The 21497-nt window shown below is 42.2% G+C and overlaps 1 protein-coding gene across 23 annotated transcripts in view; it reads right to left on the reverse strand.

Annotated features, from left to right (window-relative positions):
- The window catches only part of Magi1 (membrane associated guanylate kinase, WW and PDZ domain containing 1), a 602777-nt gene that overhangs the window by 62085 nt on the left and 519195 nt on the right, over positions 1 to 21497 (reverse strand). For all 23 annotated transcript variants that reach the window (XM_050160299.1, XM_050160295.1, XM_050160291.1 and 20 more), the window contains 5 exons: positions 19025 to 19082; positions 15978 to 16093; positions 13829 to 13921; positions 7093 to 7275; positions 5424 to 6044 (listed from right to left, as the gene is read on the reverse strand). In XM_050160299.1, the coding sequence (XP_050016256.1) occupies positions 5424 to 6044; positions 7093 to 7275; positions 13829 to 13921; positions 15978 to 16093; positions 19025 to 19082 (1071 nt within the window). The remainder of the gene's footprint in view (positions 1 to 5423; positions 6045 to 7092; positions 7276 to 13828; positions 13922 to 15977; positions 16094 to 19024; positions 19083 to 21497) is intronic.

Genomic DNA, 21497 nt, shown 5'->3' on the forward strand with positions numbered 1-21497 from the left:
GATTCTTGGTTCAAATCCTAGCCAGGTACACAATTTGGAGAAAATCTGACACTCTTGAGATCTCAACTTCTCCTAAAACGTGAAACTAATATTGCACCATTTCCAGAAGGCTCCTGGAATTCTATGTCAAGTGTATGCAAAATGTTAAGGACAGTGTGATGTGGGGTTCCTCTCTGTATGCTGTGAATACCACTGGTTAATAAAGAAACTGTCTTAGGCCTGCGCAGGGCAGAATATAAGGCAGGTGGGGGAGAGGGGGAACTAAACTGAATGCTGGGAGAAACAAGGCAGAGTTTAGAGACACCATGTAGCCCCGCCAGAGACAGACACCTGACAGAACTTTATCTGGTAAGCCACAGCCATGTGGCAATACACAGACTAATAGAAATGGACAAGATGTAAGAGTTAGCCAATAAGAAGCTAGAGCTAATGGGCCAAGCAGTTACTTAATGAATACAGTTTCTGTGTGGTTATTTCGTGGCTGAGCAGCCGGGAACAAACAGTCTCTTACAACAACAGAGCCTGGCTCAATGGCAGTTTATTGTCTGAGTTAGTCTTCTGAATGCTTTCCCAGCAGAACCAGGAGTCCTAGATTTGCTCTAGACTATTCGAATTTAGCTCGAGTTTCCTTCCACCTCCCACTGCAATCCTCCATGTTTCCTTTCCTATTGTAGAAAGCAGTAAATAAATACCTTCGTTTTATAGAGGATCCCACTTAGAGTAACTCCGCACATGGCAGTAATTCCAGTTTGGCTGCAAAAACGGGGTGTCACTAGGTTTAAGGTAAGTCTGTGCTTCAATGTGTATGGCTGTACCATGGTAACATGTCTGACCCATAGTAAGGATGCAGCTACTATTTTCATATCTAAATTTTTTTTGCCAAAACATGTACCATTGCTCTTATACAATGAATTAATGAGACTATAAAGCTATATGGTCATATTCTTCTGTGACTTATAGATGAGGCAGTCTACCATAAAGGCACCTGTGGTAAAGACAAAGATCCCACTTTCTGGGAATCCTAAAATCTCATCACCTAAGAATCAGATCCTGCTGGGCGGAGGTGGTGCACACTTTTAATCCCAGCACTTGGGAGGCAGAGGCAGCTGGATCTCTGTGAGTTCAAGGTCAGCCTGCTCTACAGTGTGACCCAAAGCTATACACAGAGAAACCTTGACTCAAAAAACAAAACAAAACAAAAAATAAATAAAATTAAATTAAAAAAAATTAGTTCCTAAAAATAACTTAGTGGCTTGACAAGAGAACTCTGTATGATGTTGGTTTGTGTATACCGTCCAACAGACATCCTTTCCATTACTTTGGTCATCACCAGAAGTCAGTGATGACCTCCACCAAAGACAAGGACTTCAGAATCAATTCATTCCTTCCATCCGAAGCAGGAGAGTGCAGAAGGTGGGAGTTGAAATGGTTCTTAGCAAAGGCAGGGACATCTGCTGCTTGCAGAAGCTCAAGTGGGAAAGATTTGGCTTAGAAGGAGAGAACACACCCAGCCATGCAAGAGGCCTTGGCTTGATCCTCACCACCAACAAACCCAGAGATATCTTTTAGAAAATTATTCAAAAATGAAAACAATTTTAGCTTTAGGAGCTTAACCCACCCACATATACACGCATGCAAAGTATCTGAGAAGGAGTTAAAGCCGGAAAGGATCATGGGGTAGGAGCCTGGTTTCATTCACAACGCTGGTTACTTACCGAAAAACCAACAGTGGAGTTTTTAAAACAAAATGCAGATGTGAAAACATCACAGAATGATACTAAGACTATGAGTTCTGGCTAAAGATCATCTTTGCTTTGCTTTTTCTTTTTTCCTTTTGTGGTTGTTGTTAATAATAAGCTAACTTAAGCAGTTATTTCTGCTAACTGGCAGTATTAGCAAAAGACCATGGATAGACCACCAGCAGTTACTTCTTGTTTATCTACAGCATGCAAACAGGCAAGAATCATTCTCTTTGGTTACATTCTGAACTAAGCGAAGGAAAGGTGAGAGACACACACACAGTAAAGGTGGAGCCAGGTTCAATTCAAACGTTCTTCCTCTGGCTTCAACTCTACCGTCTTTTCTCCATTACAGTGGAATCTTTCCTTCCATGAAAGAGAAGCCCAAAAGATCCTCTAGTTCAAAACACTCTTTTTCTTTTTTGGATGAAGAAAAGAATGTTGGGGCAAGAGTAATATGGCGAGGACATAGCTTAACCCAGAGGCCTGCTCACTCCTGACAGACCCCATTCCGATAGACGCTTACTCTCCAAAACACAGCCTATATTCTCTACAGTCACAAAACACTGTCACAAAACAAAACACTGTCGAACTTCTTTAAGTCAACACAAAATTACTTTTGAAAGAGAAGCACAGAGGTGTGCGTTAGCTGAGCAAACAAGGCTTTGTCCACTGTGGGGCAGAGGCGCTGTGCTGACACGTGCTGACAACACAGGAAGTGCTCCCATTCAACACGGAAAAACCTGTACTGGGCAAGTTCTTCAGTGAATTAAAAAACGATTAATTCACCACTGGCTACCATGATTTGCCAACCTCAAGAAAGCCTACAGACTCATGCTGGCACTGGGCGGCAGATTGTTGACTACAAACGCTGGTGCAATTTTAAGTCGTACCAGGAAGAAAACACTCTCTCGTCTGGACAGCAGAGGGAGGAGGAGAGAAGGGCAGGCTGAGGAAGACAGCACAAGAAGGTGGGCTGTGCGGAACAGACACCTGAAGCAACAGTAGGAAGGAGGTCTAGTTGAGACCCTAGGGACAACCTGTGACAGTCCCAGCTAGCCAGCCTATGGGAGAACGACCCTGGCAAATCCAAGCCAGACCCAGAAACTACCTCCAGAAATTAACAAGCTATTTCATCCTTTGCCTTGTTTCCCTACTGATGAGAAGGAGGTAACAGACATAAAAATACTAAAAATAAAGCGTCAATTTAACCCAATCTTTATAAGGACAACCATCAAAAATGAACATGGGGCTTAGGAACTAAAACAGATGCTGCCAACATCCAAACTCATTTTATAAGGCATATGAAACTCCATCCTTCCAACATGGATGCTGGAGCATCATTGGTGATGTGGATTTAATGAGCGAATCAATCTGCTTACCAGAAACTATGACAGAAATGAGATTTATGAGCAGTCAGTGAACTGACCGCTCACTTCCTCATCTCAGCCAACTGCTGTCCTGTTTCTTCATCAAACATTCTCCTTCCACCCCCACCACAGGGAGGGATGATTAAATGTCAGCCCCAAAGCAAACAACTAATGCATGGCACAACCAAATATATTTTTATGCTTTTGAGAAAGATTAATAGTAGCTGGCAACGGCCTGCCAACTGCAGATGTACAAACTTCCCATCCTACACATAAATCAAGCACAGGGTGTATGACATACTTTACAGACTGTCGATGTTACAGTGATTTTAAATTACTCAGGTTGTAGAGTAAACCATGTAGATGTTGACTAATGAGGCAATATATTCTGGATCTTTCCATATGAATGTTATAAAATGTAATAGCATCAATGGAAAGACAGTCCCAGGAATTAAAATATACTTAGTTAACAAGAAGGGGGTATATATATTTCTATAATCAACTCTTTGCAATTTTAGGCAAGTACATTATGAATTGAGTTAGTAGATTATCATAAAGCTATTTTTTGGTACCTTTACAAGTGAATCTAATGATGGAAAAGGCCAGTGTATAATACACTCAAAAGAGAAGAAGGATTAAAATAGCTCGGAGAGGAAACTGGCTGTAAAACGCACAGGAGGTGGATCAGAGAGATGCCTGCTGGACCAGCCAAACACATGAAGAAGTATGCAAAGTCAACATTGTTCATAGGTACGTTGGCAGAGCACTGGACTAGGGACAGTAGAACCAGAGGTGAGCTGAACAGTTCGGTTCTATTAGTAGCTGCCACTTTCCTACATCCCATGGGAATGGTAAAGATCAGATGGGAGATGCACAAATGTACGAGAGCACACTCACCGGTTTGTCTACATGAACCAAAGTCACTTGGAACCAGAAGAGACCTCAAAATGTACTGGAATGTTGAGCCACGTCAGTCTGCACGATGGTTTTAAATTTTAGACAGGGTCTCACTATGTATTTCTGGCTGTCCTAGAACTCAGAGATCCACCTACCTCTGTCTACCAAGTGCTGTAATTAAAGGTGTGTGCCATCACACCAGGCCTGCACAATGGTTTTGATGAAGTTAGAACCACACATTAACCAACTCAACGTTGTGCTATGTTCTGGATTTCCTCTAATGGCCCTAATCACTTTGATCACACAATACAGTTTCAAGTGAGCACCTGTGTTACAAGGAAACCACATTTTGTAATTGATCCTTTCCAAGGGCTCAACTATAAGTATGAAATGTTGATCTGGTTAGGACCGAGGGGGGGGGTGGGGACCATCAATGAGCTACAACTAGTTACAAGTTCACAGTCCAGGAGTGAGACATTTCAATACTGAGTATTTCTTAATTTGAAATTAACAAATACTGGGAGTGTGGATGAGGAAGAAAACAGGAAGCTTAAGGAAGGAAAAAGAAAGAAGGAAGCTTAATGTTGAGACGAAGATGATGTGGGTTCTACAGCATCACTCTGAAAGGAGTTAGGTGTGCTAAATGCTAGGGCTAATGGACAACAATGTGCAGATGTACGTGCTGGCTTATTATGTTCCCGGGAAAGGAAAAGAAAGAAAATAAAAGTATAAAATAATGGCTCATGACAATAGTTAATAATGCCGGCAGTGAGAAATACAATCTCGGTGCTGGTAGATAGACAGGAGAAATGCTGTAGACGTGCCAGAGGTCAATTTAGACAGCGAGACAGATAACTCCCTAGGGAGAGAACTGTGAGAAACTGAGCCAGGGAACTAGAAAGGTCCTGAGGCAGGAAAGGACAAAGCCAGTGTGGCTACAATCCAGGGGAACAGCAGTAAGAACTGAGGCTGGGAGAGTGGCCTCAGGGGCACACTGTTCAGCCTCTGTGGCCAGGGCCAGGAGTCTTACGAGAAAAATCTTCCTTGCTTTTAAGAGACAAATCTTACTTATTTTTAAAAGACACAGGATCCGTTTGACAGAATCACTCTAATTCAGTGTATGCAAAATAATACAGAAACTTGATTGTGAAGAGTGTTGAAAGCAACCCACAGATATTTGCCAAGGATTTTCAAGTAAGTAGGTGAAAGCGATACAGGCCTGGGGGTGTGGCCTGCTGGCACACTGCTTGCCTACCATGCTGAAGGCCCGGGGTTCAACTTTCAGTGTCTCCAAAAGGAGGAAAAGAACAACAAATCTTCAAACGAAGAAACAAAACACCGCCAGGTAGTTGAAGACTACTAAGCCAACCGACGCAGCTCAGATTCCAAAAGCAAAGAAGAAAATCAACCTACGTACCTCCTCGCTGCACCAACAGTGTGACCTCGCTTCCCTTTGGACACTCGATCAGCATGTCCACGACTTGGTTGTGCGTCAGGGCCTGCACGTTCTTCTTATTCACTTCCACGATAAGATCCCCTTCCTTGAGGCCCCTGCAGCGGGGACTGTCAACAATCTGTTTCACTCTTTGGCCGCCCCCACCGGGACTATCTGCAATGGTAAAGCCAAAGCCCATTGGCCCTTTGACTATGTGAACAGTTATCAGCTCCGGCTGCGTGGCTATGGAAGAAGCCAAAGAGACCGTGTCATTGGGATAACCATAAGAACTGTTGGAAGTCACGTCGGCAGGGCTGCTTGGCCTGGCATCCTTCATGCTGCTGACTTTGCCTGTTTTACTACTGTGGCTTGCTGGTGAATCATAGGTCTCTTGTCCATTAACAATAATTGGTTCTTTGTCCAAAATGGCAACAGAGGTCACTAAACTTGTATTGGGGTCATCCGGGTCAAAAGGCAATGGATAACCTCTGCAGAGTTCAAGGTCCACACTGGCACCAATAGGAATGGACTGGAAGATTTTTACAACTTGAGCATGTGTGTGTCCCAAAACACAGGTGTCATTCACGCTGACAATCACATCCCCTGTAAGAGGCAAGAGTATGGAGGTCAAAAACCAGCACCCAAAAATGTTGTGACAGTCACATTCTCCTAATGTTTAGAGCCTATCACCTGAGATTCGTCACTATAGGTCTGTTTGGAGCCAAAGATGCTTGAAAGAGGAACTCTATTTTATTCCTCCATAGAACTCTGCATAGATGATGTTCTTCCCATACGAGAAGTAGCATTCTTACCTGGGTATATTCTGGTTACTACAGATAAGAAACCAGGAGAAGTTGATGCACACTGACCTTGTTAAACCATATATCACTTTCCAGTCACCGCTCTCCTCTTCTACTGACTTCGCTGCTCTAGCCCAAGCCCGTGTGCCCTTGTCACATTCTTATAACCTAGTCTGCTCACTGTGCCTCGTGCTGAACATCATCTTTGGGCTGCTGTTTACTTTTGAGGGCCCTGTGTCACATCTGACTCATCGTTTGTGTTCAGGGAGGCAGTTTCGGAGACAAGGACTCTGCAGATCCATAGCTATCGGAGTGCTGGCATTACAAACGAGTACCATTGGACCCTGTTTTAAACTCATCTTACACGAACATATATGCTTTCCTCTTGTTGACCAATCTTTTTGAAATTTTAGTTCTTCTGTACCTTCAATATTGAATCTGAATGAAACAGGGTGGGGGTGGAGTGACCACCTGCCAAAACCAGATGGGCTATTTTAACTGATAATAAACCTTTCTTTTAGCATCTAGTGTCTTCTGGGCTAAATGACAATATAATAATCCTTGAAAGAACACTGGAGTTCTAAGTTTAGAATTAATTTATTCAAGTGGATCTACATTTTTAGTAAATTACTGCTCTACTATATGCAATAGCACTGTAACAGGTTTCTAAAGTCAAAGGAGTTTCAAAGGTTTTCATCTGGACTTGGGTAGAGAGTGTTGTAAGAGAGGGATCTAGCTCATTTCAAGGTATATAAAGGACACACATAGAGGAATCATGATGCTGTCTGCCCTTGTTCGGATGTGGGCAGAGGCCTCACCACATGGAACATGCTATGGCCATGTGAACTCACCTGTCTCCATCTTGCCATCCAGGGCAGCAGGACCATCTAGGACGAGGCTCTTGATCTGCAGGAACTCATCAGGTTCGTCCCCTCCAACCACTGTGAAGCCAAAGCCACGGCTGCTTTTCCTTAGCTTGGTGTGAATGAACTTGCCTTTCAACTCAGAAGGGTTTCTTGTAAAAAAAGGTTTGCCTGGTTTCGATTAGAAGGAGAGAAACACAAGGAAATTCACTGTCAGTATACCTGTGAATGAACCTAGGATGCTAGGAGACAATGCAGACAGCTGTTCAAGAGCGTGGCTTGAGGCTAAGGATACAGACGGGGCCTCTTTGGGACCAGAGAGATGACTAGGCTCTTCCTGGGTACCCAAGTTTGGTTTTCAGCATCACATCAGGTAGTTCACAACCACTGTAAGTCCAACTCTAGGGAATCTGATAGCCTCTTCTGTTCCCTATGGGCACCTGCACATACATGAAGTGTATACACACACACACACACACACACACACACACACATTCATAAATACATTTTAAAACTCTTTTCTTGATTGTAGGAATGAGAGTGCTCCTGTGCACTCTGTTTAGGAGGTGGATGTCATAATCATATTGTCATACATAGAGGCTATCTTTCTTTCAAGATAGGGTTTCATGTAACCCAAGCTAGCCTCCAGCCTCTTATACAAACACAGATGACTTTGAACTTCTGATCTTCCTGCCTCCACCTCCCAAGTGCTAGCTTAGAGGTGTGCAGTACAGAAATCCAAACTAGTGTGTCGGAAACACAGGGCATTCTCTCAGCTACAGCTCAATCTCAGGTATGTCATCTTCCAGGTCCAAAAGAAAAGGGAAGAAGACAGAAACCAGTCTCAGGATTATGACATTCTCCCTGAATTACAGCCTGGTTTACAGCTACTGGGCTGCCATAGCCTCCTCCAAGGAAGCAGCTGGTCTCTGCTTTGTACCATGGTTTTCTTTTCTAGTTTGCAGTGTTTACTATAAAGTGCTACCATGGACATGGCTTCTATGCATAGGGCCAACTGTTTAGTTTTAGTTTTTAACCACACTGTTGGTCAGAAGAGTACAAGAGATGCCCTTACCAGTCAGGCTATTGGCAGTGACCTTGACTGACTCCCAGACTTTAAGGTAGGTCCCTACTGCTGAAAACAACACTTGCTTTGGTCACAGGACAAAGAATAGATCTGGAAGTGCCCTAGAAAAGCCCTCTCTGAGGACTGGCTTTCAAAGTATCTGAAGGTGCTATGCAAGTTGCCAAGGGAGAAAAGTGGTCACCAATCCTGCCTAGCTGCGAAGCCTATGAGCCACAACAGATAGCCTGGCTTGACTAGCCTGGCAAGATATTCCCAAGTGTGATGGTGGCACTTTTATCTTGGGTCTATTGAACAAATTGTCTTTTTGGATTTAAGACACATTCAATAGGAGGAATCCATGCCTGCTACTACTACCTAGCCAACTTCCTAATGGCTGATTAGATCACAGACTCTGAAGGAGAATCCACCATTGTTATCTTCCTAAACCAATAATTTCTAACTATATTCTAGATACTTACCCTTTTGTACAGAGAAAGTACAGATCTTTCCGCTCACCAATTTTAGCCACAGACTGAGACTATTACAAAAATAAATGACCTTGGGATTCCGAGTTCCAACAGATATATCTATATCTCTATAGATATATAAAGATATATACACAACCTCTCTACCCAAGGTTCAGTGACTATCAGGGAAGAGGAGCAGAGATGACCAAGACCCCTGATGCTGATGAATGCTTTCGGTTTATGGCAGAAAGTTACACTTGTGAAATCTCAACAATATGGTTGCCTAAACAAGATGGACACATTGACAACACCAGCTAACACGCAAATGTGATACAGGAAACTCTGAAAGAGCTGCTTTTAGGGCTACAGGCAATCAATGGTTGTAGAGAGAAGGTGGGGAGAGAAAAAAGAAGGGGGAGGAAAAGAAAGGCTCAGTGTTCTTCAAGTACAAGCTCCTGATAAGTTATCCAATCCCAAATTGTCAGTCTTTTAAACAAGTGTACATATAAGTAACACTAAATGGACTCAATAGGTTGTATCTATGTGTGTAATAATAATAATAATAATAATAATAATAATAATAATAATAATAGAAGAAAAGGTCATGAATTTGAGAGGTAGTTGGGGACATGGGAGGAAACGGAGGGGGACAAGGAAGGCGGAATGGAAATGATTTAGATAGAATACTCATGTATGACAATCTCAAAATAAAATTAAACAAAAAAGTAGCATTTCAGAACTAATTCACAAAGCAGTATTCAGGCCTCACTAAGTCTTTCTCTGCATCCAAGAAGCTCTTTGGAACTTGTCAGGTTATCCCAAGCAGCAGCCATTTGCCTCGTTCCTAATTTCATTTGCTATATTTTGCCCTTGCTACACCCTCCTCATCTGCTCTATTTCTTTTCTATCGAAATACATTCTTTTAAGAGGGAGAAAAAGAAGCTACCCCATGCCTCTGCACTTAGCAGCCTTGGCAGCCAGTTAGAAAAGTTATTTTTGGTTAGCTATAACTAAAAGGCTTAAAAAGGTCTCTGGGCACACACACAAATTTTAATTGCATATTTAAAAAAGTCTCTGGCTCTTACAAAGAAGGCTCCTTCAAATTGGCTATAGTCAGAGGTCTGCTCACAAACCTCTCCAGTGCAGTCAGTCCAAGGCTTATTTGAAACTCAACAAATGGCAGCCCTGGAACTGTGGTTAAAGAGAGGCAAGATTTGGCAGGATTTGCCAGGCACAGTCATTTGTCAAGGTGTGGGGAGAAGGATGGCACCTCCAGCAAAGACTTCTGGGAGACAGCTCCCAGGACAATTACTGGGTGAAAAGTCGAAGACAGGGAAAATGGGCTCCGAAATTCACTTTGGGCTATGGAAGTCAAATGACCTAGGTCTTACAGAAGAGGCTGACAGGACTCTAGAGAGCTTGAGGGGTACACATTTTAGCCATGCAGAGACCTCAACAGCTACTGACTTCTCAGTGAGACTTTCATGGACAACATTATTAAAGGGTGCAATATTTCCAGGCCCCCCTTCCCGCTTTATTTTTGTCCTTAGAGTTGACTGCTCTAACACAGTACGCATCTCACTGACTGGCTTGGTTTCCTGTGCCCGTGCAGAAGAAGCACTACGCATGTACTAAACTCAGTAGACTACATGCTCCGAGAGACTCACTTGCAGATTTGGGGCTTAGAATTTGAGTACTGTGATATGTAGGAGGTGCTCTAACAATTTCTGTCTAAGGACTGAATGCCTAAAGAAGGACACAATGAACAGATTCAGCAAGATCCTGAGAATGATGAAAAGAAGTGACCAGGTATTAGTACCTTTGCTTTTTATTATGGGCAAAGTTAGAAAATGTACCACATAGCTTACCTGAATTTTAGCTACAGAGATAATATCAGAATTTTGTATTAATGCACATTTTATTATGTTTTAGGTATGGGTGGTTCATGGGTTAGGAATTATTTTCTTCCACAAGAATGGAGATTTGATATTCTTGGTTGCTGCTCTGTGGTCTACGCCTTCTGTTGAGACACCAATTTCTTGGTTGTGTATCTGCAAACTCACTCGAATGTCTATTAAAAACATACTCATATTAGGATTATCCTATGACTACTGAATGAGGATCTTTTGGTTTGGGTTCAGAACTCTGCCCTTGAACTACCCTTAAGTATTCTCTGCCAGGTCAGAACTAGACTCTGGTACTTGGATTCTCTTCACTGGAAGCTTCTACCATCACTTAGTGCAGCATTGGGAATACTGAGCATTTACACCGATCTATATGGCAGCCACTACACCATGTAAGGAGATATCAAAGCCTTGACATAAGGCTAATGGCCAAAAAATTTCAATTTTTATTTTTTTTCAGTTGCAGCTAATTTAAACCTAAATGATAATGTGTAACCAGTGACACTGTACTAAATAGTAGAGCTTAACTCAGGAAATAAAGTCCCCCACAAAAGTAAAATGATAAAAAGTTATGAGCCAGAAGTTCATCGATTCCTAATGACAATGGCATTTATATATATGTTCTACTACTTCGTGGCAAGCCTCTCTTTCTATTGAGTGTGGTACATCTAAAGAGAAACAGAGATGGTACCAATTTCACACAAGGGTTATTAAGAACAACCAAAATGGATCGCGGGCATGAAGGGCTTAGAGGGGGATCCTGGTATGCAATATGGCTCAATAAATCAGTCATCATAGAGCTGGAAGATGGGTCCAGCGGGGAGAAGATGCTACAGAAGTCCATACCTAAACCCAATCTGGAAGCTGCAGAGTTTGTCCAAGAACACATCTACAAAATGACCAGGTGCTGAGAAGTAAAGTCAGTCATGGGAGAATTTGGTTTAAAAATTAACCACCAAGTCAAGTCGCAAGATGGCTTCTTCATCTACCATCACAACTAGATAATGTGTAAAACTAGGATGTGTAAGCGGCAGGCCAGTAACCTGGTCATAAACCACGAGACTTAAGTCTGAAAGTTTACTACACTCCCAGCTTAGAGAGATGAGACCGGGCGTCAATGTGTCTCTTTGGTGTTAGTTATACTCCAAAGACTGTCTGCAGGATGAGTCTCAACAGGAGGCCTCACTGTAGGTTGGCTATGCGAATGGCTAAATCTATGGAGAATTCAGCAGACCTGGACTGTCTCAGCCCACTGTCAGATTCAGCAGGACTAAAGAAGATAAAGAAAAAGAATCAAAAGTCCATGAGTATGGCTCAGTAGTAGAGCAGCTGCCTGAGACACCATGGATCTGAGCATAATGGTTCTCGCCTTTAACGCCAGCACAGGGGAGGTAGACAGGAGGATCTCTGTGAGTTTGAGGCCAGCCTAGTGTATGCAGCTAGTTCCAAGCCATCCAGAGCTATATAGTAAGAACATGCTTCAAACAAACAGAACCAAAAGAGCAGGGAGACTCTGAGATGAACCACACGGACAAAGGCCATGTGTAGCCTTAGTTGTGCTTTAGGCACATGGTAATCCGTGTCCTGTACCTTTCAATCTTTAATGTATTTCATCTCTTAAAACAATCCTTTTTTAAGAACATGAGCCAACACTCAACAACAATATGCACATGTACGCATAGATGCATACTGTTTCACTTAGTAGTACTGTAATTTCAACAGAAAATACCTATCAAGGGGTTCTACCTGATTGGGGACTAACAAAACAAACAAACTCCTGGTCTCATGCCTCCATGGATTTCAAGCTTAATGAAGAAAGTACTGTGAAATAATACGGCACCAATGAACACTAATTACACTGTTTAGTTCCAAAAGTGACAAGCGCAGGAAAGTGAAGAGTGAATGACAGGAAGCAGGGGTAAGTCAAAGAGTGAGAGGACAAGACAGTGGCACGGACGTCCGAGACTATGTAACTCTTTAAAGTCGTCCATGATGTGGCTGGTTCAGGGCATTTCAATGAGGCTGGTACAGCTCTATTACTATGAGAGAGGTGAATCAAGAGGACGTGAGCCAAAGAAGGGATCTTCTATTCCAAGAAATGCTGAGGACACTACAGTAATGATGGTATTAATTGAGTTATTATAGACTACAGTCTATCTTTAGGAAACATTATCATAATAAAATAGAGTTGTGTTCTCAAAGATATTAATAATGATCTAAAGATGACATCAACTACCAGAGACAATTTCCCACTGGTTTCAAGGCTCCGTACTACCAACATTCCATAGTTCCACAACACTATCCAATGTAGTTCTACTTTTCTTATTTGAAAACAAACAAACAAAAAACAAAAGCAAGCAACCCTAGACAAACTGCCTGTCTTCCATCACCGAGGAGTAATAAGGCCTGACTATAGCAAGGCTCAAGAACCCAAATTATGAATGATCCTTTCGAAGCGGCTACACTTATAAATAAAAGTAAGATCCATGTAAATGCTGTAGGACACACCAAAGCAAAACAGCAGCAGGGAAGGACTTTTAAGATAAAGTTATTTACACTTAGAAGAAAATACTACTCAAAAGCAAATGTGTTGCCTGGAACCTCAAAATATCGAACACCCAATTTAAAAAATATTGTGGTCTCTGAATCACTCATTCCCAACCCTGGAATGGTTCTACTCCTGAGGGGCATCTAACAACGTCTAGGCATCTTTCAGATTCTCATGGTACCAGCAGGAGGTGGGTGTATGCTCCTGAAGTCAAGTGGATAGGGGATCACACTTAAGTAAGTGCTGAAGACAGTCTCCTCTACAAAGAATTATCTAGCCAGAAGTGTCGAGAGCACTGAAGCTTAGGAATCACCAAACCTCATTTTTATTTTTTTTCTTTGGTTTTTTGAAACAGGGTTTCTCTGTGTCACAGCCCAAGCTGTCCTGGAACTAGTTCTTATAGACCAGGCTGGTCTCACAGAGAGACCTGCCTCTGCCTCCCGAATGCTAGGATTAGAGGCGTGAGCCACCAACGCCCAGCTGCAGACTTAATTTTTAAAATGAGACTTGAGGACTAGCAAGATAGCTTGGCAAAGGTGCTCCACGTCAAGCCATACGCCCCAGGTGGTAGAAGAGAGAACTAATTTGTTCAAGCTGCACGTTGACCTTCACATGTGTTATGTGGGATGAGTATGGGGGTGGCACACACACACACACACGCACACAATCAATGTAATGAAGAAACCAAACAGTGAGACGCTAGAGCTCCAACTACCATGCAATCAAGACGCCACATTACCCTGAAGTGGAGCTTCCCTGGCTGGCTCCGGATTGCTCTGGGCATGGGAGGGCGCGACAGGAGGCACAAGGGACGCATGATCTTCTGTCCATTCTACAAGAAAGAAAAGAAGCTGTTTCCTGGGCTGTCTCTCAACAGCTGCACCGTTTATCTTCTCAGGAAAAGCCAGAGCAATGAATCAATAGCAGGTGGGGAGCAAGAGAAGCAGCCGACCGACCTCCCTTTGTGGTGAAGACGGCAAGATCTTTCTCTCTCACGTCTGATCTTCAGGCAAGGAAATATGACATAACTGGAAAAAACCCAACTTTAGACGCTTTAAGTGAAAAGAAGGGATTTAGTATTGTTTTCTCCTTCCTTCCTTCCTTCCTTCCTTCCTTCCTTCCTTCCTTCCTTCCTTCCTTCCTTCCTTCTTTCCTTCCTTGCAGTATAAATCCACCTGAATGTAGCAACATATGAAAGAACCTTCTACAGGCTCAATGAGGGGTGGGCTAGTCTGCTGAACCTGCCTGTCCCGCATGGTGAGCTGGATGAAAATACATCCATGACACCATTTTGCTGAGATGCAAACTTCCATTCTCTCGGAAACCCAAAGGGAAGCCACTGCCAGATCCCAAGTCTAATCTCATGAAGGTTGGAGGCCAAGGGCCACCTTGCAGTGAATGACCCTGAAGATGGACCCCAGTCACCTTACCTCAGCTGACACACCCAACTGAATGCACCCATGGCTCAAAACACATTTTCTGAGACTACTGTGTTTCATCATCTCAAGAAAAAAATAAATTAAAGCTATTCTTAAATTAAAAAGGAGACTAAGGCAGAGAATTTTCAGCTGGCAGGCAGGCTCCCTCTCCACACATCGTTAAGGGTAGCAGGTGTAAACCATGGCTTGTCAGCTAAATTGAGCTCAACGGCTACGTTTATGTAAACACAAGGCATGGACATCTTTCATGTTTTTAAAGGCTTAAAATTGAGTATTTTCTGCTACATGAAAATGATGAGATTCACATTAGTGCTCACGAATGAAGCTTTACTGACCCACAGATATGCCTATTATATTCGCTATTTTCATATTATAAAGGTGAGTAGTTATTATGGGAACTAAATGTCTCATTAATCCTAAAACATTTGTGATATGACCACTTATAGAAACATTTGGTTAGCCCTATAGTTCAAGGTCTATATTTGGTTCTGTTCAGGGCTAGGAGTGTGGCTCAGCAATTGAGTAAGTGTTTGGCATGCATGATGTTCTGAGTTCAATTTCCAGCACCATATAGATTTAATTGAATATATATGCATATATATTTTATATTCAGTATTGTAGGAATATAAGTGTTATACTTCATATTCACATAATTGATAATCATACATTATACTTCGAGGGTTAAAGGTATCATTTAAAAACTGTAATGAAAAATCCTAAGTATTAATAAATGAATGGTTACATATTAGTAGAAACAGACATTAAATGACACATTATTCAGCTATTTAAACTATGGGTTAACAATAATAAACCTTCAAGCAGGTTTAAAAAACAAAAAGTGGGGAAAAAAAACCAATAAGTTGCTCAAATATACCTGGGATATATTTATCTCCAAATTTATCTTGGTTTTACTATTTCCAATTTGTATATACCAAAAAATTCCTGCACAGTGAACATCTGAGAATGGGTTGGGGCAGGCACTGGGAAATGTAATGCTGTACTCTGTTCCTGGGTTGTTTTTATTTCTATAAGGAATATGAATTCATAACTTCCTAGAAGCACTCAGGATTACCAGCTCTGATCCCTCTGTGCAGGGTTTCCAACATGAAAAAGGAGTCCATCGCCCAGAAGCTCCTCTGGAAGTCAGAATGCTACAGGGGCATTGGATTTAGACAAGGATTGCCATGCAAATGTTGCAGGGGACCCAAATTTCCTCACCGCCCAGCCAGCTCTGCAGGCTAAGCTCCTTTCTAAGGCAGAGCTTAGGTCTGAGTGCCTGCGCAGGGGTGCCCCCTTCAGCAGCATATACCAGTGTGCAATGGAAGGAGGGGCAGCTAGAGGAGGAGAAAGTCAGTCATCAAGGCCAGCTCTGACCACACGGGGGTGTCAGTGCCTAGGTTTCGCCCCACATTCCCAGCCCAGGCAAAAGCCTCCAGCAAAGAAGCTGACCTTCTGGCTGTGGTGGTTGAGGCTGAGGCTGCTGCTGCTGCTGCTGCTGTTCAAGCTGTTTCTTCCTTTTGGCTTCTAGGACTGGGTTTTCATATTGTGTCTTCCTGTTGATGTGGCTGGGAAGAAAGGAAAGCAGTTTTCAGGTAGGAAATACTCATTCCCGCAGCTAAAGGCTGAGAAAGCCTTTCGGTTGGAATGGAGCAACACAGAGGGTCTGGCGTGGATATGCAGATAAGAAGCAAGAAACACGGTTTCCCTTACTGGCTGCTTATGTGCACTAAGAACTAGTTGGGAATGCATCTTTTTTTTTTTAAATATAATTTTTTTATTGAAAAAAAAAAAAAGATTTCCGCCTCCTCCCCGCCTCCCATTTCCCTCCCCGTAGGAATGCATCTTATAAGAAATTCCTAGCGAATGTCCTAAGGCAATTTTTTTTTTCTTATTCATGCAGCAGAAATTCCTTGTTTATAGGGGACGTGTTCTGAGACCCTCAGTGGATACGGGAGCCCAGGATTAACATCCAGTCCTACATAAACTATAATTTTCCTCTGCAGCTGTACACACCTATAGCGAAGTTTAATTTACAAAACATTTGCAGGAAAAGACTAACAATTTACCAGAGCCTCCAGCAATCTCCACAGGTAATTTCTTTTCTTTCCTAAGCCACTTAAAGAACTTCTTCCCCATGCCTTCAGCATGTTCCAACTGCCATGAAGTAAAGCAAGGGACATGTGAACACAGCATACGATACTGTGCAGCTGCCCTGGTGACTGAGATGGCCATCAACTGATCCATAGGCAGGCAGTGCAGAAAGCATGGATGCACCAGACATGCTTCATGACCTGGTCTTCACAGAGCAGCAAGGACGGAGAATTCGTAATCCCCAGAATCATATAGTTATTTCAAAACTTGCCCTTGTAACTTTTCTCCCCAACCAACAGTTGACCTTGAGTAGGTGAGATCACAGAAGCACACCGCGTACATAGGGACATGATTGCAATGGCATTTTATGGGGAAGGGAGGCAACCTCTGACAGTATGAGCTAGCATGCTCACTCAGCTATGGCTGCTTTTGAATTCTAGGACTTGAGCCAGTGACTCTACCCAATATTCCAACCTATCACCTGAGATGAGAGGTACTTAAATTCAGAAGTACATGTGGAATTAATTAAGATTAAGCGGAGGCTTTGAAGTGATCTGTGGCACACAATGGTAGAACAGCAGAGTTTATAGATGTCTAAGAATAAAGTTAAAAGAACTCCACTATGTTAATTGACTGACGATGAGGAAAGCCTGAAATTACAGCCTGTAAACAAACAGACTACAGACCCGCCATATATGGGCTGCCCATGCATGCTTCAGCATTGCCTGGGCAGAACTTTCATTGTTTTCTTTCAAACAAAGATACTCCATAGATAGCCAAACGAAGCAAACACGATGTGTTCACAGTGACAAAAGCCTAGACATTTTAGATGACTCTGTAACTAATAAGGCCAGGGTGCACACACAAACGCAAACAGACACAGACAGACAGACAGACACACACACATGCATGCATCGCTTTAGAATGATAGCCTTATTTAGTTTGTATTTATGCTAAGTATACATAAACATACATATACAGATGGTTTCATATGTATGTATGTACATACTTTTAAAGCCAAAATAGCAGTTTATCAGAAGCTATAATAGGACATTCCTATTATTTAAAACATCAACTATCTCTTTTGAAATTCAGATTTAATTTTCAAAAAAGGGTTTATCAAGTAGGGTGGGCAGATTATCTTCAATTCTTATTAAAAGGATATTTGCCTCACGATTCCTTTGGACCAGGCATTAAAAAACACAGAACCAGACCTGAGTAAGTCATCATCTTATCCACATCCACCAGGGCCAGGTTTCTTTTCCCTTCACAGCAGTGCCCAGCCGCTTCCTTTCTTCCTAAATGCACAAGGCAGCTGAGTTCCAAAGAAAGCCCAGGCTCACCTGGCAGAAGACTCCCTATTCACCTGTATAAAAGAGCTTCAGAGCTCAGAGAGGAAATGTACTTTATTAGGGTCAATAAAAATGGCTTTGCTTGTGTCTCTGATGACGATACTTCTCTTTCTGTTCTGCAGAGGGAAGCATGGCTTGTACTGGTCAAGGGCACTTCCTTTACTGAACGCCTGTAATTGCTTCACAATGAAATGCTGGCATCTCATTGAGGCCTGACATTTTTGCATAATATGCTCCTATTATAGGGGCATTATACAAGTGACTTTTTATTGCCAGCAACATGAGAAAGAGAAAGAAGGCCTTTTATCTTCACCATGGCAGGAAGGACAATGGTGATACAAAATTTATATGGCACTTGTCTCGTTCAAAGGAACGGTATTAGTTATCTCTCATTTTTCTCAGAGGAAAAGATACGCTTTATATGTTTTCAGTATTCTACCTCTTGGTTATTTTTAAGATTTACTTCTAGTATCCTGCTAATCAGTGGTTTAGTAAAATGGCAAAGGACACGTCCAATGGTAGAATAAAGCCCATAGTGAAGAGATCACACTAAGAGACGAGACTCCTGGGGATAGACCAAGGGGGACAGATTAACAGGTCCTGCATCTCATCCCAGTTTTCCATTTTCTTCATACTCTTGGTAACATTTCATAAATTATTAAGATGTGTCTAACCCTTTTAGAAAGGCAGAATGAATAAATAAGTAATTACTGCGAAGTTCAGATAGGCATGAAAAAAGTAGGGCAGAAAGGCCCTCTGAGAATGCACGGCTCTTTTATGGGCTCTCCCATATCCTGGCCTTCAACTAATGCTCACAGAGCACCCGCCATGCGCATGGGGTCTCGGTGATGTGGAAGCTAACAAAAGTCACATGGACTGAAATCCTTCCTGAATCTCTTCAGATTCAGCGATGACCTATTCACTAAATTCTTTCATTATAAAATCATTACTGTTACTTTGAAACTTGTAACACTGCCAAGATATGTTCAGCACCGTGCACATAAGTGCACAGTAGTGTGAAAACTGGTATGTGGATTATCCACGGGCACTTACTCTACATAGTAGACACCGTAGACAGGGTCTTCAATCTTTTCCCAGCCAGCAGGCAGCTCTGAAAAACAAAAGAACATCAGAACAAGAAGAGCTTATTCTTGAAGAGCCAGGAGCTCAACAACTGACTTATTCAAAGGGGAGTGATGCGTACAAACACCTTGAACCCAATTAAAGCTGTATATTCTAACCACAAAGAAGCATGCTTTATTTTTATTTTGCTTGGTGTACTTTCCCACATGGAAAAAAAAACACAATTCTTTATCTACTGGTATTTTACTTAAGAAAATAAAACTTAATAAAATGCATTCCCAGCTGCCTTCATTATCAGCCAAGTATTAAATTAGATTTTAATAGAAACACTTAAAACTTGCCCTGAATGGTTACTTCTTACCCTAAGTATCTATAGTTTGCTCGTTGTTTCCAGACTACCTGGCCACATAAGCAAAAACATAGAAAAGCGGCTTTCTTTTCCTTTTCGACTCAATGGTCTTATTTTCCTTGAAGGAAAATTAAGCCTACATCTTATTTTCTCCTTGTTCTTATTTAACACTACTGAGTGGATGAAAATGATGGGGAGCTGGGTGCCTGACACACACACACTCTGATACTCCGAGGTTCTTCTATGTGGGTCAGTCTGTCTTTCCAGAACTTGATTTATGTGTGTGAGCTAGCATTATTTTTTGGATGTCCCCCTAGTGAGGGGTGTCAGGTCCGTCTCACACTTGCAATTTTTGCCCTTCACTTCTGGAACACTGGGATTATAGGCACGTGACATAGCTGACTGTGTTATCTTTTCAATGTGACGGTGAAACAGTGAACTCTGCCTCCTACAGTTTCACAGCAAAAGTTGGAAATTCATTTATTAATGAGGCTCCTGAGTTCCACCCAATGAATCTGTTACAGAAAAGCCAGCTGCACTAGGCTGTTGAACTTAGAGAAAGTAGCACCTAGGTCACACCGGTGTCATCAAACAGTCCTTTCGGGCAGAGCAGCAATTACTCAAGGAGGATTAAAGCTCCGCCCATCTGTGTAACTAAGGCAAACTTGGGTAATGCTATACTGCGAAGTGAATCATTATTCCTAGAAATCACTAGTCCGAGGGCTTGAATTGAACACTACGAACACTAGAAGTGTCACTTACTTCGAAACAGTTTGGTTTTTAATTCAAAGAACAGTGTAGTAACTATTTTCTTAATTTGATTTTTGAGATGTTAATACAGTTACACCATTTTCAATTCCCTTTCCTCCCTCCAAAACCACCCATACACCTCTCCTTGTCTCATTCAAATCCACAGCCTCTTTTCTCAATGGTTGTTAAATACACACACCCACACACACACCCACCCACCCCTAAATATAGCCTGCTTAGCTGCCTAATGTTATATGCATGCATGTTTACAGGGCTGACCATCTGGCACTGAGTGACCATTTGGTGTGTGCTTCACTGAGGAATATTATTTCTTCTGCTGAGAGCATTCCTTAGCTGCCTATGGTTCTTTGTGTAGGGCTGAGGTTCCGTGGCTCCTTCGTCCCATCCACTTTAACATGTCTAATGTTGTCCTGGTCCAGCTCATGTTTAGACAGGCATGTTGGTGAGACGTTCCTAGGAGACACAGTCTCATAGCAAACTCCACGACCCTCTGGGTCTTTCTTACAATTGTTCCACCCTTTGCACAATGTTCCCCGAGCCATAGGATTTGTTTTGTAGATGTATCCACTGGGACAAGGGCAAATAATCAGCATTTTGACTGGTTGTGATTTCCTGAAAGAAGTTTCCATCTGCTGCAACAAAAAGTTTCTTTGATGACAGACAAGGATTTGGATATCTGAAGATTTTGAGCTAGGAGAAAGGAGAGAGAGAGAGAGAGAGAGAGAGAGAGAGAGAGAGCGAGAGCGAGCAACCAAATGACATTTGACTTTTTGGGTCTAAGCTACTTCATTCAATATAATCGTTTCTAGTTTCATCGTTTACCGGCAAAGTTCATGATTTGAGTTTTATTTACAGCTGACTAGTATTTGATAGTCTGTCTGTAATACATCTTCATTAGTCATTCATAGGGTGCCAGGCATTTAGGTGGTTTCTATTTCCTGCCTAATGTGACTGGAATAGCAATGAACATGGCCACGAGTCCTTTGGGCACATGCCAAGGAATGGTATAGCTGGGTCACATGATAGATTTACTTTTTAGCTTTTTGAGACATCTTCACACTGGTTTTCATAGTGGCAGCTCCAGATTACAATTCCACCAAAAGTGAATGAGGGGCCCCTTCTCCCTCGCCCCTCTAGCATTTGCTGTTAGTTGTTTTGTTAGACTTTGCCATTCTGAGAGGGGTAAGATAAAATCTCAAAATTGTATCAATTTTCATTTCCCTAACTGCTAGGAATGATGAACATTTTCTTGAGGTATTTCTTGTCCATTATTTCCTTCTTCTTCTACTGAGAACTCTTTGTTCGTGTTCTAGGCTATATATA

This window comes from Alexandromys fortis, unplaced genomic scaffold (assembly GCF_014885135.2).
Source record: "Alexandromys fortis isolate MF-2015 unplaced genomic scaffold, M_Fortis_MF-2015_v1.1 scaffold_111, whole genome shotgun sequence".
NCBI lineage: Eukaryota > Metazoa > Chordata > Mammalia > Rodentia > Cricetidae > Alexandromys > Alexandromys fortis.